The sequence below is a fragment of the Scyliorhinus torazame genome, chromosome 7, assembly GCF_047496885.1.
Source record: "Scyliorhinus torazame isolate Kashiwa2021f chromosome 7, sScyTor2.1, whole genome shotgun sequence".
NCBI classification, from domain to species: Eukaryota; Metazoa; Chordata; class Chondrichthyes; order Carcharhiniformes; family Scyliorhinidae; genus Scyliorhinus; species Scyliorhinus torazame.
Window position 1 is genome coordinate 103,671,020 of NC_092713.1, and position 27,835 is coordinate 103,698,854.

At 43.4% G+C, this 27,835-nt stretch overlaps 1 protein-coding gene across 4 annotated transcripts; it reads right to left on the bottom strand.

Moving 5' to 3' along the window:
* prrx1b (paired related homeobox 1b) lies at positions 1 to 27,835 on the bottom strand. Of its 4 annotated transcripts, XM_072511208.1 has the most exons (6): positions 27,610 to 27,835; positions 26,358 to 27,359; positions 22,065 to 22,240; positions 17,837 to 18,012; positions 10,721 to 10,824; positions 1 to 815 (listed from the first exon to the last, which is right to left on the bottom strand). In XM_072511208.1, exons 2-5 carry the CDS (start codon positions 26,605 to 26,607, stop codon positions 10,752 to 10,754), a joined length of 675 nt encoding a protein of 224 aa, XP_072367309.1. In that variant the 5' UTR covers positions 26,608 to 27,359; positions 27,610 to 27,835; the 3' UTR covers positions 1 to 815; positions 10,721 to 10,751. The 4 variants fall into 4 exon arrangements, with proteins under 4 accessions (XP_072367309.1, XP_072367311.1, XP_072367308.1 ...); XM_072511210.1 differs by lacking the exon at positions 10,721 to 10,824 and having other exon boundaries at positions 17,823 to 18,012; positions 27,610 to 27,831; XM_072511207.1 differs by lacking the exon at positions 10,721 to 10,824 and having other exon boundaries at positions 27,610 to 27,824.

The following is a 27,835-nucleotide window of genomic DNA, read 5'->3' on the forward strand; positions in this document are numbered from 1 at the left end:
TATATTTTCATAATAATTTATTGATGCATTTCTAGTCAGATATAAACCCATGTCTTTGAGTGCTTGTTACTTTATTGTACACCAAAGAATCATTTCTCCTTTAAGAATAGGTAAAGGCTGTTACAGACTTAGACAGAATAGAAAATCAGATTTGCCTTATTTCAAAAAAATTGTTTGGTCAACAAAAAATTGCTGTATCAAGCTTGCCTCTATAGAAAAAAAATGCATTGCTAACAATAACGTTGCCATGGGATACAAAATGTAAAATCTGTAGAGAAACAATACCATATAACTTTAATACAACACTCAGTTGGAGACCCAATAAAAGCCTCTTTAAAACATACGCACAACAAAACAATCTTGCAATTGGTCTAGCCAAAGTTTGAAAATTATGTCCCAGTATCTTAAATCCAGGATGGAAAAGGTTTTGACAAAACAGGAATATATACTTACTCTTATCTTTATTTAAAAATCCACAGGGATGAAACGCATCAGCAATTCTGGCTCTATACAGGTCAAGTATTTGTGCGTGTCCATGTTTTTATTTGCCTGTTGTCTTGGGATTTGGTTGCTGTTGGTAGTTTGTGTTCTTGTCCCTTCCTTGAGACCTTTTGCTGATGCGGTCTGGTTGCAGGGAATGGACGGACCCGTGGTTGCTGTAGTCCATGAAGGGTGCTCAGTTTACGGTGGGCACCTGATTTCTTTGTAAGCTGTATTCTTTGGCTTTGAGGCGAAGGTTTGCAATACTGTTGGCCATATTCATTCCTTGAGTGGGGTTAGTGGTAGCACAAGAGGAAGAGTATGTGGCCATTGCACTGCGGAACAAACACACAGACTATTAACCAGCACACATTCATATTTTCTTTGATACGATTTTAATTTATATTTACAAAACCTCAACCGGTTTTTCATATTGTATAGAGGGAAATTAGGAGTTGTGTGTAGTATCATCAAGAAGCCTGTCTTAGGAAAGTTTTATATCTGGGGAAGGAAAATTGAGAACGTGTTATGTTCGTGTGGGAAGCACTTTGTGACAAAAAAAATGCCATAACTATCTTGTAAAATAAATCACCCGTTTGCAATTGAACACAATTTAATACTCTCCACTGTCCATGATGGTTTGTTAGTTTGAAACATTTCACACAAAAAACAGGCCTCAATGTTGTATGGTAATGCAATGTCCCTTTAAGCTACAGCAATAATTAACTAACCCTTTGAAACAAGTGATTTTTGGGATGTGAATTCTTTAGGACCGTCTCTCAGAGCATTTGCACTGTTTTGAATTCGCCTCTGCTGCTGGTACACAGGTCTGGAAAGTGAAAAGTGGGTGGAAGCTGGGAACGCAACTGCAGCTAGTGACCCATTAACAATTTCTGGCGCCGAATCGAATCACAATCAGATGCAAGAGGAGCTCCAGTGAAGTTTACAACATATCCGCAACATAGCGTGAGAGAGGTTGTGGAACTCCTGAAGCTGCAAAGAAATGTGGACCAAAGGGATGCAAACATGATCCAGCATTAGTGTTCCATGCATTGAATGGTTTCGTACTTTTAATGAATAACAGGATACCTATGGCTGAGATAACACCCTGCCATCATATCCAATTTACTGGGCCCCTTAAGATATTAAAATCTGAAACACCATCGCTCCAGGAAATTACAGGAATGAAATCTCAATATGGGAGTATTTTTTGAGCATCAGGTGCCTCTGATCAATAGCAAAATTGCCATTAGTTATGGGAATTTCTGGAGGCTTTCACAGATCTTCACCTATTTAACCAGGAACATGTCCACTTATTGACTGGAGTATACGTCCTACTCTTAACTTGCAAGAATTTGCATGTGAAGTATTTCACCATATAATTTTAAAAAGCACTCCTTCCGAGTTCAGAATGTTATGAAGAAAATAGCAGAAACCAGAAAGACTTTGAACGTCAGAGAGGCATTCTAGAACTGTACTTTTATACAGGGGTGATCTGATTGTTTCAAGCTTTCTTCATTTTACGGCCCAAAATTCAGCTACCTTTCAACATTTAGCTTAAGCTAACAGATAAATTTCACCACAAGCTCCTACACGTGTCTTATGGTTACATATCCCTGTGTGGCATGTAGCCCTTTAACTAATTTAAAACGTTATGAAGGTCCCTTGGAACTTCTGGCACTTTAATACACTATTTTATTCTCTATCTCTATCTACATAAGAATTGCCTCTGCAAAGGGGGTTCAAGATGTTAATGACCCATAAGACACTATAAATATGAAAGGATGATTATTTGCCACACAAATGTAAAAGTGCCCTAATCAAGCAAATATTCATGAAAAGGACGAATCTTGAAACCATTAAATTATTCGGTTCACCACATCAACTTTCAGATTATTTTCTGAAATAAATATGATCCTTTTTCGGAGAAGATTCGAAGAAGTGCCGTATTGGACTGAAAATGTGAAGTCTGTTTCTCTCCAAGCTGCTGCCAGTGCTGCCGAGTTTTTCCCAAACTTTCTGTTTTTATTTCAAATCTCCAGTATTTTACTTTTATTTTTGATTGTCGTATTTATTATTTTTATAATGCCAACAGTTGTCACAAAGTTCTGTGCTGATGCAAGAATGGAAGATGAATTTGCAGTGCTCCAACTCTCCAAATATATTTTGGAACACTTTCTACTTTTAATGCATTCTATTTAATAAGACATTGTGAGCACTGTTCCATAACTACTTATGACACGGACTTCCGGTTGCGGCTATGCAGAGCTAAGTCGCACATTCGGCAGCTCCCGCTTGGAATGGACTTTTGGGCTCTTTTCAGGGCCCCCCAACGGCATTTTTCCGACATTTCCCAGTGTGGGAAGAAGACTGCAACATTCCCCCGACAGTGTATGGCTTGGACCAGGAGCGGGGCGACTAAAAACGTGGTAGTGAACTCAAAGAAAGTGTGAGGGAAGAAGTGCATGATGGCGACGGGCAGGGACCAGGTAGCGTGGGTGCAGTGGGCGCAGGAGCAGCAGGAGGTTATTCAGCACTGCTTCAGGGAGCTGAAAGCGGACCTGTTGGAGCAGATGAAGGCTTCTATTGATAAGCTGCTGGAGACCCAGACGGCCCAGGGGGTGGCGATCTGCGAGGTCTGAGAAAAGATCTCCGATAACGAGGACGAGATCTTGGGCCGAGCGGTAAAGGTGGAGGCGCACGAGGCGCTCCACAAGAAATGGCAGGAACGGTTCGAGGAGATGGAGAATCGGTTGAGGCGGAAGAATCTGCGGATCCTGGGCCTCCCAGAGGGGCTGGAGGGGTCGGACGTGGGGGCCTATGTGGTCACCATGTTAAACTCGCTGATGGGAGCGGGGTCCTTCCAGGAGCTGGAAGCTGGAAGGGGCCCATAGAGTGCTGGCGAGGAGGCCCAAGGCTAACGAGCCGCCGCGGGCGGTGCTGGTGCGGTTTCATCGGTTCGCTGATCGGGTGTGCGTGCTCAGGTGGGCCAAGAAAGAGAGGAGCAGCAGGTGGGCGAACGCGGAGGTTCGAATATACCAGGACTGGAGCGCGGAGTTGGCGTAGAAGAGGACTGGGTACAAACGGGCAAAGGCGGTGCTGCACAGGAAGGGGGTGAAGTTTGGCATATTGCAGCCGGCGCGAATGTGGGTCACCTACAAGGACCGGCAACATTATTTTGAGTCCCTGGAGGAGGCGTGGGCCTTTGTTCAGGCCGAGAAGCTGGACACAAACTGAGGGTCGGGATGGGTGGTCGGGGATTGCTGTTGGTGTGTTACATTTTGAGGGGGGTTCTTTGCTCTTGTTTCTATTTGATTCGGTGTGGGTGGTTAGGATGGGTTGGGCACTGTTTTGGTTCGGTCTGTTGGGTGGGCTCTTGGAGGAGGGCAAGTAAATGGAGTAGGGGTGGTTGGCCGGTAGGGGGGATGGGGCCCCACGGGGGAGGGGGAGGGGGAGGCCCGAGTCGGGGGTGAGGGGACTGGGCCTGTAAAAGGTGCTGCGTCAGAGGGGGCGGGTCCGGGCAGGCGGGAAGCGCGGGCTTTTTCAGGCGCTGAAGGCTGGAGGGGGCGGGTCCGGGGCGGGGAAGCGAGGGTTGTTTCCCGTGCTTGGGATGGAAGGGGGAGGCGGAGAGCCTGCTGATGGTTAACGGAGGGGGAAGGGATGTCCCACAATGGGAGAAGTCGAAGGAGAGGCGGGAGTGGCCGGGTTCAGCAGGAGTCAGCTGACTTGCGGGAGTGCAATTGGGGGGGCAAAGCAGCTAAGAGGGGTCCTGGCTGGGGGATGGGGGGGTGGGTGAGGGGGAATCGAGTTGCTGCTGGTATGGTCAAGCTGGAGCGAGTAGAGGGGGTTAGGACGGGGGTCTGCCGCCGTGGGGAACGGGACGGGCGTGGGGTGCGGGCGTGTGGCTGGCCGAGGAGGGGTTATGGCTAGTCGGCGGGGGAGGGGGGCAGGTAGCCACCTGATCCGGCTGATAACCTGGAACGTATGGGGGCTGAATGGGCTGGTCAAGCAGGCCTGGATGTTCGCGCACCTGAAGGGGCTGAAGGCGGATGTGGTCATGCTCCAGGAGACACACCTGAAGGTGGCAGACCAGGTAAGATTGAGGAAGGTGTGGGTAGGTCAGGTGTTTCATTCGGGCTGGATGCCAAAAATCAGACGGTGGCGATCTTGGTGGGAAAGAGGGTGTCGTTCGAGGCGTCGAGCATTGTGACAGACAATGGCGGCAGGTACGTAATGGTAAGTGGTAAGCTGCAAGGGGAGAGGGTGGTGCTGGTCAAAGTGTACACCCCGAACTGGGACGATGCGGGTTTTATGCGGCGCATGTTGGGTCGGATCCCGGACTTGGAAGTGGGGGGCCTGATAATGGGGGGGGGGGGGACTTTAACACGGTGTTGGATCCGGCACTGGACCGCTCCAGGTATAGGACGGGTAGGAAGCCGGCGGCGGCTAAAGTACTGAGGGGGTTTATGGACCGGATGGGAGGGGTGGACCCTTGGAGATTTGCAAGGCCGGGGGCTAGGGAGTTTTCATTCTTCTCGCACGTTCATAAGGCCTATTCCTGGATCGACTTTTTTATTATGAGCAGGGCGCTGATAGCGAGAGTAGAGGAGTACTCGGCGATAGCATTTTGGATCACACCCCGCATTGGGTAGACCTAGAGCTGGGGGAGGAAAGGGACCAGCGCCCGTTGTGGAGCTTGGAGGTGGGGCTGTTGGCGGACGAGGAGGTGAGTGAGTGGGTCCGAGGAAGCATAGAGAGATACCTGGAGGCCAACGATAACGGGGAGGTCCGAGTGGGGATGGTCTGGGAGGCGCTGAAGGAGGTGGTTAGGGGAGAGCTGATCTCCACAGGGAGAGGAGAAAGCAGAGGGAGAGGCTGGTGGGGGAGATGGTGAGGGTAGACAGGAGGTACGCGGAGGTGCCGGAGGAGGAACTGCTGAGGGAGAGGCATAGCCTCCAGGCCGAATTCGACCTGTTGACCACCAGGAAAGCGGAGGCGCAGTGAAGGAAGGCCCAGGGGGCGGTTTATGAATATGGGACGCAGCTCGGGAGATTGGGGGAGTTAAGGATGGGGGGGGGGGGGCAGTGTGGTGCGGAGTGGGGTTGGCATCAATGGGGTCTTCAGGGACTTTTATGAGGAACTGTATCGGTCCAAGCCCCCACTGGAGGAGGGAGGGAGAGGCCGCTTTCTGGACCAATTGAGGTTCCCGAAGGTGGAGGAAGGTCTGGTGGCGGGATTAGGGGCCCCGATTGGGCTGGAGGAGCTGGCCAAAGGGATAGGGAGCATGCAGGCGGGGAAGGCACCGGGGCCGGACGGTTTCCCGGTTGAATTCTACAAAGAATATGTAGACCTGTTGGGCCCGTTGCTGGTTAGGACCTTCAATGAGGCAAGGGGGGGGGGGAGGGGGGGCTTTACCCCCCAACGATGTCCCGGGCACTGATCTCCTTGATCCTGAAGCGGGACAAGGATTCCCTGCAGTGTGGGTCGTACAGGCCGATTTCATTGTTAAATGTAGATGCCAAAGTGCTGGCGAAGGTCTGAGCCACGAGAATTGAGGACTGGGTGCCGCAGGTGATCCATGAAGACCAGACGGGGTTTGTGAAGGGGAGGCAGTTGAACGCGAATGTGCTGAACGTTATTATGATGCCGGCGAGGGAGGGGGAGGCGGAGATAGTGGTGGCGATGGACGCTGAGAAGGCCTTCGATAGGGTAGAGTGGGGGTACCTGTGGGAGGTGCTGAAGAGGTTCGGGTTTGGGGAGGGGTTCGTCAGGTGGGTGAGGCTGTTGTACGAGGTCCCGATGGCGAGTGTGGCCACGAACAAGAGGAGGTCGGAGTACTTTCGGTTGCACTGAGGGACGAGACAGGGGTGTCCCCTGTCCCCCCTGCTCTTCGCACTGGCGATTGAACCCCTGGCTATGGCACTGAGGGAGTCGAGGAACTGGAGGGGGTTGGTGCGGGGTGGGGAAGAGCATAGGGTGTCGCTCTATGCGGACGACTTGCTGCTCTATGTGGCGGACCCGGTGGGGGGAATGCCGGAGGTAATGAGGATCCTCAGGGAGTTCGGGGATTTCTCAGGGTACAAGCTCAACATGGGGAAGAGCGAGTTGTTTGTGGTTCATCCAGGGGACCAGGAGAGGAGGATTGGCGAGCTGCCACTAAAAAGGGCGGTGAGGAGCTTTCGGTATTTGGGGGTCCAGGTGGCCAGGAGCTGGGGGGCACTGCATAGACTTAATTTCTCGAGGCTAGTGGAGCAAATGGAGGAGGAATTTAAGAGGTGGGACGCGTTGCCGCTGTCCCTTGTGAGTAGGGTGCAGTCAGTTAAGATGACGGTGCTCCCAAGGTTTTTGTTCCTGTTCCAGTGCCTCCCCATTCTTATCCCGAAGGCTTTCTTTAGGCGGGTCAACAGGAGCATAATGGGGTTTGTGTGGGCGCGAGGGACTCCGAGGGTGAGAAGGGTGTTCCTGGAGCGGAATATGGATGGAGAGGGCTGGCACTGCCCAACCTCTGTGGGTACTACTGGGCCGCCAATGTGGCGATGGTGCGCAAGTGGGTGATGGAGGGGGAGGGGGCTGCATGGAAGAGGCTGGAGACGGCGTCTTGTGAGGGTACGAGTGGAGGCGCTGGCAACGGCGCCGCTGCCACTCTCTCCAATGAGGTATACCACGAGCCCGGTGGTGGCAGCTACCCTCAAAATCTGGGGGAAGTGGAGGCGGCACAGGGGGGAAGTGGGGGCCTCGGTGTGGACCCCAATAAGGGGGAACCACCGGTTTGTCCCAGGGAGAATAGATGGAGGTTTTTCGGGGTGGCACAGGGCAGGGATAAGAAGGTTGGGGGACCTGTTTGTGGATGGGAAGTTCACAAGCCTGGGTGAGCTGGAGGAGAAGTATGGGCACCCCCCCGGGGAACACCTTTAGGTATCTACAGGTAAGGACATTTACCAGGCGGCAAGTGGTGGAATTCCCACTGCTGCCGCCATGCACGGTACAGGACAGGGTGCTCTCGGGGGCGTGGGTTGGAGAGGGGATGATCTCGGCAACTTACCAGGTGATGCAGGAGGAGGAGGAGGCCTCGGTGGTGGAGTTGAAAGGTAAGTGGGAGGAGGAGTTGGGGGAGGAGATCGAGGAGGGGACGTGGGCAAATGCCCTTGGGATGGTGAACTCTTCCTCTTCGTGCGCGAGGCTCAACCTCATACAGTTTAAGGTGCTGCACAGGGCACACATGACCGGGACAAGGATGAGCCGGTTTTTTGGGGGTGAGGACAGGTATGTTAGGTGCTCAGGGAGCCCAGCAAACCACACCCATATGTTCTGGGCATGCCCAGCGCTGGAGGAGGAGTTTTGGAAGGGCATAGCAAGGACGGTGTCGAGGGTGGTAGGATCCAGGGTCAAACCGGGCTGGGGGCTCGCAATATTTGGGGTTGCAGGGGAGCCGGGAGTGCAGGAGGCAAAAGAGGCCGGTATTCTGGCCTTTGCGTCCCTGGTTGCCCGGCGAAGGATTCTTCTCCAGTGGAAGGATGCGAGGCCCCCAAGCGTGGAATCCTGGATCGACGTTATGGCGGGGTTTATTAAATTGGAGAGGGTGAAATTTGCCTTAAGGGGATCGGTGCAATGGCTTTTCAGGCGGTGGCAAATGTTCTTGGACTTCCTGGCAGAACGGTAGACAATGGTCAGCAGCAGTAGCAATCTGGGGGGGGGGGGTTCTATTTTATTTCTGTTTGTCTACACTGGGGGATCTGAGTGGGTGTATATATTTGCTATGTTTGCTTTGTGTTAATTCGGGGTGTTAATTTATTATTTATGTATAGGGGAGGGGGGCACTGGGGTTGTTTTATTTTGTTCTGTATTTAATTCTATTGGGTTCCTTTTTCATTTTGTTGTTGATATTTTGTGAAAACGTCAATAAAAATTATTTTTTTTAAAAACTACTTATGACACGAGCATTTGCTTTAGAGTGATGTAAGCTGATATTACTGATTAATATGGATTCACCCTTCCTGTTCACAGAGGAGGCTGAACCTTGTGCACATGTGTACAAATCACACTGTGGAACAGTGTAACCTTCACCATCATTTGGTTGTTAATAAAAATGTTTAAATTAGTGAAGAGCTTACTGACCTGTTAGCTTGTAATTAGCATTAAAATTATAATGGATCATTTTAAATGTTATTTTTACTGTTTTAAAAATGGCTACCTGTTGCCCGCAGTCAGACCTTCCTGAAGTTCAAGTCAATACAAAGCAAAAATAACTCTGGGTGAATGGTACATAACCCAAAACAAAAACAATTGCTTGGTTGAGGGGAAACTTCTTTCTGTTACCCATGTTTGTACCGATAGGGAGATGTCACTTTTCCACTAAAGTTTAAATTATCAACAAATTCTAAGTCAATTGTACTCTCGTTTGTGTTGAAGAAATGGGGAAAAGCTCTTGCATCAGTGCTGAAATTGGAGTAGAACTAAACTTGAAGAAGGCAACATAACCAATCAATGGAACTTAGAGGCCTGATATAACTCAAAAACAGTTTCAAAGTCTCACCACAGTACATTATTGTACTTATTAATCATTGCTTCTAAATAATAGAATCTTATTGCTTTCCTAAATGCAGCATTCTTATCTTTGTCTTTCCCTATTTTTCACTTGAAATATTACTTTAAAGTTGAATTCACATGCTTCCATGACCTTCAATGCAATTCATAATCCAAATCGCTAAAATGGTAATTGACAAGCTGTCAGGATGACTAGCACTGTTCTAAATGGTGCAGATATATAGGAATTTGAATGTTAATAAGATCTTAATAGTCTTGGCGTGTTATTTGACCCCTTGATGAGCTTCCGACCACAAATTCATTTTGTCACTAGATAGCCTATTTCCACCTCCATAACTACTCCCAATTTCACCCCTGTCTCAGTTTATTTGCTGCTGAAACTCAATCATTCCTTTGTTATCTCTAGAATTGATTATTCTAATGCACTCGTGGCTGGCCTTACACATTTCACCCTCCAAAAACCTGAGGTCATCCAAAACTTTGCCAACCATTTCTTAACCCACATTAAGCCCTGTTTGTCTAACATCCCTGTGCTCGTTGAGCTGCTTTGATTCTCAGCCAAGCAACATCTGGATTTTAAAATTCATATTCTTATTTTCAAGTTCATCCATGGCATCAGCCCTCCCAATTTCTATAATCTCCTCCTGCCCCACAACCCTCCAAGATATCTGTGCTTATCTAATTCTGACTTCTTGAGCATTAATCTTGAGCTGTAATCATATATGTTGCCTAGGCCCTAAGATCTAGAATAGCCTCTCTCCACCTCTTTGTCTCTTTGCCTAGCTTTCCTCCATTAAGATACTACTTAAACCTACCTCCTTGACCAAGCTTTTCGTCATCTGGAATAGTATCTCCTTATGTGGCTCAGTGTCATATTTTGTTTTAAATGCTCCTGTTAAGCACCTTGGGATGTTTATTGTGTCACAGGTGCTATAAAAATGTAATTTGTTATTAGATAGTTAAAATAATCCTGAATAAACAGAATTTGAATGTAGGTTTAAACTCATTATGGAAACTAGGCCTAACAAAACAATTAAATTGATAATATTCATTTATTTTTCCAGTGAAAGTCTATTAGGGCTCTGGTAAATAAAATATCCTGGGCTGGATTCTATGTCAGTGGAACCCTCCACATCGCCGGCAGCGCACTCATGCCCGTGGATTTCCCGACAGTGTGGGGATGCCCACAATGGGAAACCCCATTGGCCGACTGCCAGGAGGGATGGCGGCACACCTGGGATGGAGAATCCTGCCTTCTATATTTAACAATGATGTATGATAAAAATCGCATAGCTGGCAATGATACTTTCTCGGTATCTTTCCTTCTGGTAAATATCTGTTCTCAGTAGTTACTTCCTTTGAGTTGAATAAATACTTTTGCTTTATTTTCTTAGGAAACTATGAGAAGTAAGAAACATATCCTCATAGAGAGGAGAAAAATAAAGGTTTATTTTGTGTGTAATCAAATATGTGTGTGAGAGAGAGAGAGAGAGGAAGAGAAGGGGAGAAAAAAAGGAAACTCAAGGACAAACAAATACATAGCAAATGGGTCAATCCCTGATGTCACATGCTCTCTGACAAATCTGAACCACAGCTGTTATAAAGTAAGTGATGTACATTGCCTGAGTGTTACTGTTCAGTGCTCTTTATATCTAGGCATATGGGTACATTGTATATTAATGTGATTGATACATACCCATTATGTACAGAGGAATTGTGGATGGGACTTATGGAGTCCAATAGGATGTACGGCCAAAGAGACTAGCAGTAGGGTATGGTTGATCCTCAAGTGTATAGAGTCTGTTTAGAAAGGTTGTGCACAGAAAATGTGGAAATTACCCTTGATGTACTGGTTATTGATAAGGTTCTATTGACATCAGATTATTGACATAGCAATCATTCCAAATGAATAACTTAAATTTCAAGTGAATAAATACATTTCAGATTGTGTTGCATATAGTCAGCATTAAAACCATGTGTGCGTGTATGGGTGTACGTATGTTAGCCGACATATTAAGGAGGCTTATAGAGTCCATAGTTTCATCAGATTGATTTTTGTATAATATGGATGCTGTGAAACCCTGCTGCAAGTTGTTGTTGTAATGGTTGTTATTAATTGATTCCTGCTATATATTTTACATGTTTGAGTGTCAAGTGAGGACAAGATCTAGCTTGGCTATGATGCCTTCTGCAGTCAATTTTTATGCCCAGCATTCACTGCCTGGGTTCACACATGAATAACAGTCATTTGGGTGAAATACTGGGGGAGGGGTAGGTTCAAGTTGGCGGAATTGTCTTGGGAAAGGAGCGGGGAAATAAATGGAAAAAAAGAGGGAAAACAAACCAGGGATAAATTAAAATGTAATAATTGAGATAAGATGACTTGTCAGAGCTTAGGAGTAACTATTTATGCCCACCGTTTTTCTCACGGTAACGGGCAATATTTAATTGGAAGTGGGTAAATAGAAGCCAGTTATTTTGTTTACAAGAAGAGAGAAGAAATGGTAGTCCACTGTCTCAAACACCTGAAGCTGTTGGCTGATGATTTGCGGTTTGGGAATAGCTTTCTGGTTGTCAGAGATCATGGTTCATGGGGCCCATATGAGGAAAGAAATCATAAAAGAAATAAAATAAACTTCAAAAAATGCATGGGAAAAATTGTCTGGCAGGACAGATATTCAGTGTGTGGGATACAGTAATGTTAATACAAATTAATTTGCTTTTCTGTTGCACTTAGTGGAATGCTACTGACATGCATGTCTCACACAAAGAGCAGTAAACTTCTTGGATTGGCTAAAGTGAGTCATAGGGAAGATCCTCTAGATTCAACCTTAGAAAATACGATAGATTTACTCTGGAGCCATCACCAACTGCATCAGGAGTTAGCGGACTTCACTAAATGCATCATTAAAGCAAATCTTTGATTAAGTTATGATGGGTGTGAAATTTCTTCTTTCCATCCCACTTCATACTCACTGACCATGATGGTAAAATTATCAATGATCGGAATTTTGCCAGAAATGTGATCTGTAAGATGAGTCTCACTGGTAGAAACAATCTGCTTCCCACTGAGATGGTTTTCAAGTAATGGGTTGATTAGAGAGCAACTTTTACATCGAAAATAATAGGCAGGGCATACTGATTAATGTTTTACAGACAATACTGCCTACTAATATCTGGAAATTGGGGAACTATGACCCCTTCCCACTAATTAGAAGATAGATTATTAGGAGTTTGTGCTAATAATAATGTTAAAGCACAAAGAAAGTGCTCAAAAGCTTACATTGCAAGACACCACCAAAGTTGAAATGAGCAGAAGAGAAAATAGAATAAATCCAGAAGCACTAATTAGGTAATTCGAGCTTGAAAGCATGTTGATTATAGGAAGAAAAAACTGAGGAACGTAAGAATTTCCACATGTTAATTTCTTGGTGTTCATCTATTAGGTGAGCACTTCTATCAGATAGGATACACATACGTGGACTATAGAAATTATGTGAGTATATATTAAGAGATCTGTGCTGGTTATTTCAAAATATGAACTATTAACAATGATTATGCACAATGAGATCCCTTTGCACAGGCTAGACAACATGTGTTCAGGATTAGAGATTTGGGACCTTGCCTGACCTGGAAGCTTATATATTAAGTATTAATGGACTAGAATGTAAACAGTTTGCATATAAAAGACTGATAAATGATTATCTAAAGCTTGTTTTGTCAGATTACACCTCTTTGAAGTGTCTTGATACATGTTTATACATTAAATGTGTTACATAAATGCGAGTTGTCGTTCTACTAGTACTGTGGAGTTAACATTTCATGGGGTTAATCCTGTGCTCTGAAGAGCTGATCCTGGAACCTTGAAGTCCTTGTGGAAATAACTTTAACATTAATTGCCTGTTCTATATCACGGAATGGTGGGAAGCTGTTTTGTCTTCAAATCCCCCATGGGCTAAGTTATTGATTACCGCCACTATATTGGAATGACCAATTATTAGCCAAAGGAAGGGAGACTTTACCCTCAAGCCATGCTTCTCCATCATCCAGTTACTGGTCTCAAAGTGTCAGTGGTGTAGAAAATATTGACTACTTGAACTCACACTGATACTGTAAATGTCACTGGAAAATTCAAATAGAAGGAAAATTGGGAAAAAGTAAATAACATAATTATTAAGTAGGGATTTGTTTTGGACAATGGTGTTCACATTATTGTCCTCCTAACTCTTAATAATATTTACAGATGCGTTTTTGATGATTAAGTGGTTTTAATAAAAAGTGGCAGATTTTTTTTGTTTCAAGAGACAATCAAGTTAAATGCAATTATTAAGTAAATTGTATTCTTAGATTCATGGCTAATGCAGTGTATTTACATCAGTCAATGTTCTGCTTTACAGCTTGGCTAGACAGTAAGTAATGCAATATCTATCTACTGTTGGTCACCAAATACTGAAATCCTGCCTGGATTAATGCTAATAATGTGGTTTTCAGTCAATGATGATTTCTGTTCTAATTCACTTGTTGTAAAGTGGGAACAAATATTTAAGTGTGCAAATAGCAAAATTCTGTTTTCTCTGTGCATTTTACTTTACTAAATAATAATCAAACATTGTTTTTCATGAGTAATTGATATGGTGCATTATTTTGTTGGCATTGATAAATTTCATAAAGTGTACAATAGGCAACAATAATGTCAACTATCAACCTGGGTTCAAGCTAAATTATCTTTTCCTTGCACATTCAGTTGCGTGTGCACTAAGCTGTCTGCTTTTATGCACATCAGTGTAATATTAAAATAAAATGGTTGTTGTACTGTATTTACCATATTGCACTGTACCCCAAGTGTAATATATATGTCATAGTGAACGTCCCTTTCAAAACCTAGTGCTAAATTGTGTCAAATATAAATGCTGTAAGGGAGATCTCTCACTTTCCTGTTCTTTGAAATGATTTATATACTTTAAAACAGTTAAGGAGGGGCAGCATGGGTGCAGACATTTTCCTTCGAGGTATCTAATAGGACATCATGAGATTATGGTACAGTGGTGTAACAACAACAAAATCCCCCTCAAGGTCAGCAAAACTAAAGAGCTGGTCATTGACTTCAGAAAGCAAAGCATCAATGGTGCCAAGGTGGAGATGGTTGACAGCTTCAAATTCCTAGGTGTGCACATCACCAACAATCTGTCCTGGTCCACCCACGTTGACGCTATGACCAAGAAAGCACAACAGCACCTATACTTCCTCAGGAAACTAAGGAAATTCGGCATGTCCACATTGACATTTAACAATTTTTACAGATGCACCATAGAAAGCATCCTATTTGGCTGTATCAGAACCTGGTATGGCAACTGTTTGACCCAAGACCGTAAGAAACTACAGAGAGTCCGTCATGCGAACCCACCTCCCATCTATTGACTCTGTCTACACCTCCCAGTGTAAAGACCCCTCTCACCCAGGTTATTCTCTCTCCCAACTTCTTCTATCGGGCAGGAGATGTAAAAGTCTGAGAATGTGCACCAACAAGTTCAAAAACAGCTTTCTCCCGCTGTAACCAGACTGCTGAATGACCCTCTTATGGGCTGAACTGATCTCTCACACATTTTCTTTACTGAGTAGTACTCCATTCTGTATGCTCACCCGAAGCCTGTGCCTATGTATTTACATTATGTATTTATGCATGTCCTATGTTTTTTCATGTATGGAAAGATCTGTCTGGACTGTACACAGAACAATACATTTCACTGTACCTCGGTACACGTGACAAATCAAATTCAATTCTATCTGCTCACTTATCTCTTGTGCATCCTAACTGTTGGTCAAGGGCAACTGAAGCAGATGCTTTGTATAGAGCTCTCTAGTGACAACATTTTCATTAAAATAATTGATAGAAATATTGTAGATGTAACAAGCTCTCTGTACTAACAAAATCACTATACCATAATTTCATGATGTCCTATTGGAAAATGACTGCACCCATACTGCCCCATTTAACTCTTTCAAAGTATATAAATCATATCAAAGAATAGGAAAATGAGATATTGCATTTCAATGTATAAATTTTAGAATTAAATATCACTTCATGTAGAAAAACAATACCTATCCTAAATTGTCATTAACCTTGGAATTTTGAATACTGACAGCAGGTAAGAGTCATAAAGTTTTACATTCAATCAAAGAATATTCACTTTGAATAAAGCAAGTTACTGAAAAGAATAGATCCAAGTCAGCTATTGAATATGATTCAGTTCTAAATTGCAACACTCCACAACAATATCTTCATTGCCTCCCATTTATATCCAGCATATTTGATATCCATGCAACTGTGACTGCTGTGAGGAATGCAGTCGGGAAGGATCTCTTTACTGAATCCACTAATTAACAAAGGGCAAACTCTTTTAACAAGTAGCAGCTGGTCCCTGGCTAACATGAGATGAACCATCAAAAAGTTAACCACCTAATTACAGAATCTAATTACAACTGAAAAGACCTCTGGAAATTGGGATGTGTAATTAATAGCCAATAATGAATGTTTTAAACTCAGTCTCTTAGACTCTATAAATAATAAAGGTAGAAATGTAATTCAGCTACACAACTGCCCCAGTGTATTTACAATTATTTAACACTGTATAAGTGGTGTGTAAGTGATTGGAAGCAATGGAGGAGCATGCGGAAACTTCTGAGGTGTGGAATTCCATTCAATTGGAATGAGTTTTAATGGCTCAGATAACATTATTCCACATTTTTTAAAAACTTGCATTTATATAGCACTTTCCACAACCACCAGACAGCCCAAAACACTTAATGTTGCAATGTAGGAAACACAGCAAACTTCCATACACAACTTTGAGATAATGACAGGTAATCTGGTTTTGTGATCTTGACTGAGGGACAAATATTGGTCAGGACACTTAGGATAACTTCCCTGATCTACTTCAAAATAGTGTCATGGGATCTTTTTCATCCACCTGAGTGGATAGATGGGGCTTCTAACTGAAAGATGGCATCTCCAACAGTGCAGACTTCCCTCAGTACCATATTGGAGTATCAGTCTTGATTTTTGTGTTCAAATCCTGAGGTGGATGTTCAACATAGAACCTTATTATTGTGACTCAAAGAGGAGTCTTCCAACTGAGGGACAGCTGACACACAAAAAGTGTTAAGGTTGGTTTTGGGGGGGATTTTGTAGAATTAAATATGACTTTGCGGTGAGTATTTAGGCCCAAGCTTTTATTCTTATACAAAGACTATTGGTATTGGGATCACTTAAATTTCACAATATCCAAATCCTCATATTGGAGCTGACTTTGAGTATAAATTCAAAATATATTTCCCGAATTAATGTTTAGTGTTCCCAATAGAATACTTTCAATATTCCACTTATTTACAGCTAGGCCATTGTAAACAATACATAGTATGCACAGAGCACACAATTTTAGCAGAAAATACAGTAAAAGTATTTTATTACTAAACATTGGTGTTATTTTATGGCTGTATTTTGAATTTAAGATTCCTGTGACATCAATAAACTATTATGTCATCCATACAGGCCTTTCAATCTGTTGAATAATGGTTTTGGATTGGAATACTGTCAGTGGATGCCTAGTTCGCACCATGCCCATGTAGAAACTCAATCTGTGTATGATTCAGCTCCTGGTTGTCGTAATGAACAGTGCAATTCCTCTAATCCCAACTTCCTTGGCTTTCCAAAACTCTGTATCCATGAAAGTACTTTACTTTATTCCCATTATAAACTGTAATTTTGCCACTGGTGTCTTGCTACTAATAGGTGTGGCTCCTGCAGTACTTCAAGTACCATCATCTGAAGTAAATAAATTGTTTTAAATAACTAGCTGCCTACCAACAAGTTCAGAAGACAAAAAACATATGTGGCACAGGTGCAGGTCTTCATCATTTTAGATTTGTTTAAATACTTCAATGTTGAGGCCCGAAGAGTTGCAAGTGGGGATAGGGCACTGAATTATAAGGGAAGTGATTGTTTTGGGTTTGAGCCTATTTGAGGCTGCTGTGAATTACACTCCCTTGAGTTTTCTGCTAGATTCCCTCTACAGTGTCAACAGGTGAAAAACCTAAATGCACAGAACTGCTCTCAACCTAGATGGCAATGCCAAATAAATGAAGGTTATTGAAACATGGCGACCATTTTTAGAACCAACATATTTTGCAGGCAACAACCACCAGCAAGTGAGTTCTAGGTTATTATCTTATTTTGGGAATCCAATGAAGGTAGTAAACCAATTATACTTTGCTCTCTGTATATCAACAGGATCTCAATTACATTTCCTCCAGGTAATGATGGCCCCTCCTTTTCCATTACAAAGCAATCATTTGCATTTACACATCATTCACTTTCTCGAGACCGCCCATAGCCAATTAACTAATTTGAAATGCAGTTACCATTATAATGTCAGTAAAAGTGATTATTTAATTATGTTCCTCACCGGTATTTATTATTCTGTATTTATCTCCTTTCTTCATAAATGATTGCATTGAATACATTTTCAAATTACATTCATATCGATGATTAATCAAAAGGGATATGTCAGGAGATGTGATTTTATGGTCATGTTGCAAGTTAATTCTGGTTGTGTGAGTTGACGGAGATTTGCACGGCATAATGTATAATCGTTTATATGTATGAGATTGTAGATGATATTACCTATGGAGTCATGCTGGGACAGTTAATTTTGAGCTTGGAGACAGCTCAGGAGGACCTTGTTGCGCCTATATTTTGGACAATTTGCAGGCATTGCGGTTAGAGATGACAACTATATTACCAATAAGAGATTACCCATATGGAGATGTCGTTCCCCAGGACAGGTAATCCTGGGCTCTGGGCGCTGGACGCGGGGCCATGGGCTGCTCCACCGCCTCCCCGCTGTATGATTTGAGGATAGAGGCATTTTTACTGGCCAGCAGGGCTCTCTCATTCCGTCTGAATTTTGCTCTTCTGTTTTGGAACCAAACCTGAGAGAGAAGTGAGAATAAAATAATAAATGCAGAACATTTAACCTTCCGTCTATCCTTTGTAACTTCTGGCTGACAACGTCGGTTCACTTCTAACAACGCCCACAAGGCCTCTCACTCGTTTCATTTTATGCTGGGATATGTACCGAGTTCAAACAAAACGTCTGTGCTGGAGTAATATTCAGTTCATCAGGAGAAATTACACCACTGACACAATCTCCAAACGGGTTCCTTTATGGGATGTAAAATATTCATTTATTAGCTCAACACAAAGTTGTGCCTTTTGAATTGTTGTCTGATTTGTAGGAGTGCCTTCACTCTCCAAGAGGAAAGGCCCATTGCTATCTCACTATTCCCAAACTCCAAGCTGGCCCGATCCTTAGGACACGAAGAGCCCACCAATTGAACTCTTAGATTCAATAGAAATGAAATAACCTACTGATCTTACTGATTATCTTATAAAATTACGGACAATCCGATTTTTTGGATATAATAATTTCTCAGGGTGCCTGTTCTATTGGATTCCGTTCTTCGAATGGCTTAATTTACATTTAAACACGCGTTAAGCTTTTTCGGCATCCAACGCCGAATGCTTTTCCTCAGACGTTCATGTGCAAGATTTACAATCTACCAAACGTTCCCAGATAATGTGCAGTTAAACCGGGTTGTTTTCCTTATTGGTCTACTTCGGAGTCCGTTCCTTACCTGGCAGTGGTTTATTTGCTGAGGAAGGCAACAGTGTAAACTTATCATTTACAATTAGCGACAGTAAATGAAAGGGGCGTGTGTGTGTGGGGAGGGGCTGAATTTATATTGGGGAGGGGTGAACTTACACTGTTTGGGAAGGTCAAGGTGATTAATTTAAAGTCCTCTTTATAAACGTCTGAGCGACAATATCTGCAATTTTCAAAGAATACATTTTTGTGCCAACCTCGAGTAGAAATTGCGATTGTAATCATGCACCCGCCCGGATCTGTGACAAATATTAGTTTGGATTAATGTTGCAGGACTAGTTATCCACAATCCTGTTTTATGGGCAGTGCAGAGTTTTGTAATATTGTACAAAAACAATCTAACAACAACCTCAATAAATGGCTGGCACAATTCATTTTCTCTGACACTGTTGAAGCCATTCTGACACATTAAAAACTGGCAAGGCATGCCGGGCCTGATAAATAGATTTATTTTCAATTAAATCGCAACTAATTTATGTTCTCACATGTGGAGTTAGTTGTATATATGAATTATAGTGTATTTTAAAATTTTCATCATTTTCGGATGCCTATAAATATGCACTTCAATCAGGACCTTGTCAACTTCGCGCCTGGGCACGGCATTGGAATGCTCTAGTACTTTGGGATTACTTTGGAGTCGAGTCGCTGATAAGATCGTACTGGGTTTGCCAAACTAAACTCAATGTTATGAACAAACAATGTTATGTATTACACGTTTTTAAAACGAGCTGGTCAACACAGAAATGTTTGAGCATTCGGTCCAAGTTGAAGGAGTTTGCTGACCTATGCAAGGATCCATAGCTCTCTGACTATCTAAAACCAAACCATATTGACCCATTAATTATTTGTAGCTCTCCTGACGTTTAATGATATTTTTTTCAAACGGAGACAATCATTATAATATATAGAAGGAAAGTTTAAGGGATATCTGACTGGAAATTGAGAGGCTACCATGCGAAAGCGTTCATGTTGCCAAGAGTTGTCTGGAGCCAGGATCATGTACTGTATCAAGTATCTGACCTGTAAAATGGTGAGCAGTGGGTGGAGGGTGTTGTTACTTTCGGCTGAGTGGGAAGGTACAGGCCCAGGAGCAAGGCAACGTTCTCCGAAATGTTCTGATGAATGGTCACAGACTTGAAACGGTAACCCTTTCTTCCCAACACTGCCCGATCGGCTGAGTACTTCCAGCAAATTCTGTTTTTAATTCAGGTTATCATTAACCCCAGTGTAATCTAATCTACCGAAGGAATCTGGCTAGCCTTCCTCACACTTCTATAAAAGAATCAGTACTCCCAGGCTTCCAATCTTGCCTAAAACCTGCTAATATGGCATTTCGGCAAAGCGTCAATTTTGTGACATGGCCGACACAATATGGGGCTTGTGGGGTGGTTCTCTTGTTGAGGCCGGTTTCCCTTCCAAACAGTGGTTAGCACTGTTGCCCCGCAGCTCCAGGGATGCGGGTTCAATTCCAGAGTTTACACTTTCTCCCAGTGTCTGCGTGGGTTTCCTCCGGGTGCTTCGGTTTCCTCCCACAGTCCAAAGATGTGCAGGTTAGGTGGCCATCCTAAATTGGTTAGGGTGGAGGCGTGGGCTTTAAGTAGGGCCCTCTTTCCAACGACTGAATGGCCTCCTTCTGCACTGAACACAGCTTATGTGGCCATCCATCAGCACTGGTAATTGAGAAGAACATAAGAGCAGAATTGCAATACTCAACCGATGAAAATGTTTCCTTTTGTAGTGGCTTTGCTGTTTTTGACTCATTGATCATATTATTATTCACCATGTGGTTTGGGGACTTGCTTCTCAATCTCAAGATATCTATTGTTTTAGTTACAGTTTTAACCTACAGTTTTCTTACATTTAAACCTATGATTTCCCGAGAACTGTCTCCAATGTAGTTGGAAACTCTAATATTTAATTGTGATTCTCTCATTTAGCAAATAGTTACAGGCGCTCCTTACCTAGCACTGTCTGCATGTTAATATGTGTGTGCTGTCTTTTTGTACCGTGTACACCACCCAAACATTTTGTATGTTCTACCCATATACTGCACACATACCAAACATGGAATTACGGGTTACCCAGAGAAGGCAGGAAAGTGGACGTGGTGAGCATTAGATCAGCCATGATCTTATTAATTAGCGGAGCAGCCTCGAAAAGCTGAATGGCCTTCTGTGTATGCGGGCCTTGTGTCACACATATTCCATTCACAATGAAGATCGGTACAAGGGGTTTACAAAAAGCAGTGCACGTGTTTATTGAAGCAACAATGTTATATCTAAGTTAGCTGCCAGTTTTCTTGCTCATGAGTCCCGGTTGATGATATAGTTTTCAATAGAATATTAAAGCAGAAAATGTGCATCAATTGTAGGGTTTAACAAATTAGAGCTCGGGCCCACAGAAACAAAATGCTGTTTCCTCAGTAGGAAATACATCGGCCAATGCTGTGCAGCCAGGTTCAGACAGCAGGGCTGTGTAGCCTGCCCGCAAGTTAATAATATATTCCTTTTTCAAGTTTCCTGTAAACTCTGCGTTCACTTTGGGGGTTGAATGCAGGGCTTGATCAGCGAGATCAATGAATGTCCGGTTCCAATCGCACTGACGCTGAATCCCATTCCCTGTATGCTAACATTCTCCAGAGCTTCCGAACTCGCTTCTGTTTGAGCTTTGATTTCAAGAAGGGGGAAAGACAGTGCCGGCTCGATAGGAGTAGAGAGTTCGAGATAACAGTGGCAAGGAAATTCTTGCAATCCTGAAAACCAACAGTTACTGATTCACGCGCTCTTTCAATTAAAATGATAAAACACTGGTGCACATTATGTATAAAGGGGTTTGCGAACTTTCTGTGTTCACATCTAACCTGACTGGGCTTGCAGTTGGAGAAAATAAACATCCCAAAATAGAGCGTTGGTTCATCCGATAAGTATAATACTGCTTCCATGTTTCCATATTAGCGAAGTGCTTTGTTATTTTATACAATATTGGCGGTAAATTTTAAAAAACGGCAGTGCCTTTGTTCTTTATTTAAAAATCACTTCAATTTACATAATTTACTTAATAGAAAGCAAAGAGTTGGGCAAGGTTATTTGGTGATGGGGTGCTATTAGCACGGAGAAAACACTCCGAACAGCAGACCATGCAGTGACAATGAGTGTTTCCTGTGAGGCCAGTGAATGATCTGTGAAAACACCTCTTTACCTTCGTTGCCCTCCCCCCCACCCCGCGCCCAATCGATTATATCAAATGGCGTGGGTTACAAATAAACTGGAGCAGATAGTTGCAACTCTGATACAAATATTAGACAGAATAAAAAGGTACCTGGACTCTGGCCTCGGTGAGGTTGACTCTCCTGGCCAGATCCTCACGTACGAAGGCGTCCGGGTAATGCGTCCTCTCGAAGACTCTCTCCAGAGCCTGCAGCTGGCTGCTGTTGAAGGTGGTCCTGTTCCTCCTCTGCTTCCGCTTCTTCTTCTGCTCTGTGTTTATTTTATCACCTACACTCCATAAAAAAAGAATTACACGCACCGTTTAATCAGTTAGCACTCAGAAAATTAAAAGAGACAAAAGACCTATTCGAAGTACAGGGGCCTTAAGAACTTGCCAGTTGAGCACCATCGCAGTCACTTACCCGGACAAGTGTCCGCCTGTTTAGGTAAATCACCACCATTGTGTTAAACAAAACCCATTCGGTGACTGCCCTCAATTCGAAATGGAGTGCAAGATTAAATGTACTGCCACTACACCCCATTTCAATTTTCTTTGGGGCTTGACATTGAAAAGCTTCTCAAACATATTCGACGAGTGACAAATGTCCAGATGAAACTGTCATGTCTTTTCTAGCAATCATTTATCAAACCAAGCACGCTTATGGTCGGTATCTTTGAGAGTTTTTAGCATTCTTGGGATATGAGACGGCTTCAGTTTATCAGATGAGTCTTTCCTGTTGCTTTTCGAGCCCCCTTGGAAGAGTATTAGTTTATAAATCACAACTGAGTCATAAAATAGAGCCTTCATTCTCCATGTTTTTCCAACCTTATTACTTTCCTGAATGCCCGGGGCTGCATCTTTCCATTAAGAGAATATCCCGTTTGTTTTATCTGTAATTCCCAATTCCAAAACCGTGTCTTTGCTTTGATTGATGAGAGGCTTAAACTGTACTGAACATCAATATTGTCGCAAGTTTTACAGGTTCCCTGAGCTATAACTGGAACTGAAACCACGACAGGGAACTTCCTAGCACAGGAAACTTGCGTGGGGATTAGAGAAATATTTAGTTAATGTATTTTATTTGTCCATCAAATGGCTGTTCGTTCAGTAAGTAAGCTGCAATGAAATGGCTACCTCCACCACTGAAAAATCAAGGTTCGTGGCAAAGTTAGCGGGCAATTCCAGAGTTCTGGATGATTTGCCAGTGGCCTGAAACAGCATATTGAATAAACAATGTCGTAAACGATGGATTTGAGTCACATATTATATAAATTAGCTGTATCTCACAATCGATCCATGCTCCATGTTGCATTAAAAATTGCCAACTATACATGGCGGATGTTTGGCATGTAGCAAGGTGTGAGGTTTAAAGGTAATGCCGTTTTCTTGTAGTAGATTAGGTGGATGTCGATTTAAGAATATAGTTAGCTTGCCTGATGGGCGTGTGCTACACATTCGTTGAAGAAATAGACTATTGGGCGATGCTGTCTGAAGAACTATTCGGTTGAACGCTCTGTGCATTTAGGCCTTGTTAAGAGAGTTGACTTCTGTCGTGGCCCATGCTGTGCATCCGCCCCTCCCCTGTTTAAACTCTGTCTTAAATGCTGTTACATTATTGCATGTTCATGGTTCCTTTATCTTGAGTAGGACGCCTCCAGTTCTTCCTATGCTAAATGCGTGTTTTGTGATTTCCTTGGCGGCTACATTAGAGCAACAGTTGATACACGGATTGACTCAGCACCAAAGATCGAGCCTCCAGCAATTGACAATCTCCTTATAAATCCACTGGAGACCTACCAGCCTCTATCAAAATGATTCTTTCTGTCAAACATATTAAATAATTATTTACATCTGTAACCGATAATTAAAGGTTGTGAGTCAGGTTAATAAATAACATCTTTTCTTGATATAAACAAATTACAAGCGTTGACTGCGATCACAAATCGGAATGTTTGCCTCCTAATCTATATTAAAAATCTAGGCTGCTAAAAGGTTACATAACGGTGCTGCTAGTTGATAGGAGTGTCACTCAAACATATTCGTGAATAATTAATACCATGTCAATTCTTCTAAACTATAGCTCAACTTTAAGCAACCTACGCTCTGGGATTGTTCATTGCCTATTGTACAAATTAAAGCCCTCACATCTTTGTCAGTAGAAAAATACACAACAATCGATGTTTCCGATGCATGTTTAACTGGTTTTATGTTGTTCAATTTCTAGTCAGACCTCATTCTGCTTTTGCGGACGAGTCAAGTCGAGTGACACTGGCTGGTGGGACAAAGGGGGGCGAAATCCAGGATCAACTATTCCAAGACAATTTCCTCACATTACCTTCTGAAGGCCTTGGTTTAAAGGTGGTGGTTAATGTGATCAAATATTGTTTCAAATTGGAGACCAGCAGCTAATTCGGAGCCTTTAACCATGAATACTTTATTGGGAAGCTCGGGCCTCCATTTGAAAACAAATTTTAACTTGATAAGCCAAGACTCCTTTCCTCTCTTGCAATAGCCCCCTGGGTTAATAACTGGCACAACGAACTCATTACTGATACAGAATGCCCTTAACCATCAAAATGTTTCATAATTGGGTAGTTAAAATGTAGTGAAGAACTATAAAGTATAAAATGTTTGCAGTCACTTCCCGGGGCCTTCTTCAGAATGTCAGGCTAGTTCTGTTGCTCGGGGCAGATTCTCAGACCAGAGGATCAAGGCAGATCTCCGGTCAGGGGCACATTGCCGGCGCCGATCCACATCTGCTATGCTGTCAGAGAGATGGAAAGGGGGTGGGGGCCGATGAATTCAGGCTGAACTCGCTCCCCAAGCCGTATCTAATGGTTAGTAGAGGTCTCTGGAGGGAGGGAGAGAGAGAGGGGGAGCGCGAGGCACGCTCTGAACACCTCACATCAATCAGGCACAGCATCAAACTCACTCTGATCCAGGGGCAGTCGGAAAACTTCTAACAATCTTTATCTTAACAGCATCAGGATGAAAGAAACGCAGAATTTTACACGCTTTCCCCTTATCTTTTATTGACAAACTGGTGCCAGCACTGGAAGAGAACCCAATTAACGTATTTTTAGTCCTTTTACGTTTTTTAACTTTATAAAATGTGGAAATAAAATAAACTGTCGAAGGTTAAATTACGTCTGAACTGATATTATATTCCCATCTGTGTACAGAACCTGTATATAATGTAAGAAGCATGTTTCAAATAATTATCTGTGTCCACACACACATTCCTATATTGACTCCTCTCTCTGACTTTGCGAATATATAGACTAACCTTGCAGCAAGTTCAAGTCCTACTGGAGATGATGATTATTTTACTTCCATAAGAGATAGAAATCAGTTATTTTGTGCACGACTTGTGTTTTGGCCGGCGTGTTGCCGTGGATAATGAGAAGTAAATGTTTCCTTAGCTTTACATGCTAGGCATGATTCATTGAAAACAAAGATGTCGTCTTTTATCGCTGATGCATGACAAATCAATTTATCAAACTAATCAGATTAGCTGTCATTACCAGTGTGGTTGTCTGTGGGGACACTTAAAGCACTTTTGTCAAATTCAATCTGTCCACTTGTAATGCCTACACATGTTCTGAAAGAATGAACTATCAAAGTGCAATGCGTTCCTCCTAATGGACGCAATACCTTGCTGAATGGCGAGACGATGTAACCCCTGCGTTCGCCCAATTAGCTTCGAATTTAGAATGCTCCTCGAATTTTCAAAGCAATTGTGTTTAATGCTGCTATTCAAATGTACGTGTGCTTGAAACAGTTCCCAGTGAAGTAATGCGAACCATCAGCTGGTGATAGTCTACCTCTTTATAGCCTCTTCAGCATTCACATTGGACTGTGACATTATTGTCTGAAAATACTCCATTTACCGACCCTGGCGGCTGGTGTGTTTCCCGTTCATTTATGCCTCCTTTACATTTTTCTACATACCTGCATTTGTTGAGTACCTTATGAAACGCTGTTTAGACTCACAGCGTGCAGGACGAGCGGTACTCGGCCTTGATGCCAGTGAACATTCTCCACTGCATCTCGGATGTGAACTTTTGCGTAAAGCCATATTGTATGGGAATGTTTTTTTTAAACGTAAAAATGAAGCGGAATGCGGGAAGTGCTGCTATTAAAGGTGAGATCCTGTATTGTCAGATCTTTAAATTGATCGTTCTACGTCCCCCCTCCCAAAGAAAACTCTTATCTCCAGCTGCCTCCTAATAGGCGCCTCGGGACTCTGCCAAGTGACATCTCCACACTTCGGTAATAACAAACGGCTCCATGACATTTACACATACGTGTTAATGCGATGATCCCTCTTTGCGCCACAGTGATAATCCCGTTAGTAACCCCGTGTCCCCTATTGTGTTTCTTTTTTTGGTTGTTCGCACTTACTTTCTTGTTGGGGTGTGTCACTGCCGCTGGTCACCGCCGGGGACTCGAGCAGTTTCCTGCCTGCCTCACTCACACTTTCATCGGCCTGCTGGAGGTTCATCTCCCCCACTTCTTCCAGATCCAGCAGGTGGCTCACCGTGAAGTTCTTTTTGGACTGTAAATTGTCCATGTTGGCCGTAATAGTGTTCTCCAAGCGACTGGGCACCGAGGCCGTCTGTCTGTCCATTACATGGGGATAATTCGAGGTCATGGCTTAGATGTTAAAAAAGTATCTTTTATTTGAAACAAAAATTATATCTTCCGATTCTAGCAACCTTCCGAGCCTTGGCGCCCTTCGTCTCCAGTTTAGGCAACACGTAGTGAGAAAGGCGACCTCCACACACTTGGACCGCGCGCCGGGAGACTCGAAACGTTTTTAAACAATCAAAAAAATCAGCAAACTTCCCTTAATGTTGATCGCTGTTCCGACGCCCATGCAACAGCAGCACATAGCCAACTTCAGAGGAACTTGAAGAAAAGTTGTCCTTCCTTCTCCTTGACTCACATAGGTGACATCAGTTTAGAAAGAATGATGTTTTGCAGATGTACGAGTGAGGTTTCTCAACTTACTCCAGCTTAGAAAGGAGACACACACAGGAGGCAAGAAAAGTTTTTTTTTGCTGAACGTCTCGGGGCGGGAGAAACTCTGAAGTGTGCAGTACTTTTCCTCCTTGCAGAGGAAAAAAGGCCTTTCTGGCACTTCAAAAGCCAGCAAGAGTGCCGTCCAGAGATTGTTTTGCGCCGAATAAATTAAAATTGGCGACCCCAGGGAGACGAGATTCTGCTAATACAAGCCTGTAATTACGTGGCAAAGCCCCTGTGTTCTGTGCCTCTGACGTTCTACAGACCCCTCTCCATCACAGCACTCCCACCACTTTGATTAGAGCGGGCAAATGAAACCTTTGCTCTCTTGTAATCTGCCCTCGGATCCCTTTGTATTTCGTAATAAGACGTAATTATCATCTGAAAAATATATAAAAAGGAGAAACTGACAGCCAGAAAAATACATCAAAGAGTGAGCTTGTTTATCTATCCCGTCAAGTCAGCCAGACTTGTTTTGCATTGCGGTTAAAGGACTAATTTGCATGTTTTATACCAATCGCTGGGCACTTTTCCCCTCCCCCTCAAAAAAATCCGCTTTCCCTCAGCGTACTGCCATAAATAGTTCCTTGCTTGAGGGCAAAAGAAAATATTACGAGGGCCATGTACTCACCTCCACAAGACGCGTCAACGTGAAGGGGCGAGTAAAAGGCAAATCCGATGGGCCCTAACTTTCATTTCGGAACTGTTTGAAGATCTAAAAAAAAAGAGCCTGCCCTTTGTGTTTGAACGTGTACGAGGCTCCGCGTCTCTAGGTATTCGAGCGGGTTCCAGCGATACACTGCTATTGCTAGAGCCTGTCTGTCTGTAAGCAGCCTGGCCAGGGTTTTTTTTTCCTC

Excerpts from the sequence above, each read along its gene's own strand:
- prrx1b (XM_072511207.1), bottom strand. The coding sequence starts at position 26,607 with ATGACCTCGAATTATCCCCATGTAATGGACAGACAGACGGCCTCGGTG. Across the intron at positions 22,241-26,357 it reads TGACACACCCCAACAAGAAA|GTGATAAAATAAACACAGAG; the intron begins GTAAGTGCGAAC and ends TATGGAGTGTAG. Across the intron at positions 18,013-22,064 it reads TCACCGAGGCCAGAGTCCAG|GTTTGGTTCCAAAACAGAAG; the intron begins GTACCTTTTTAT and ends CTTCTCTCTCAG.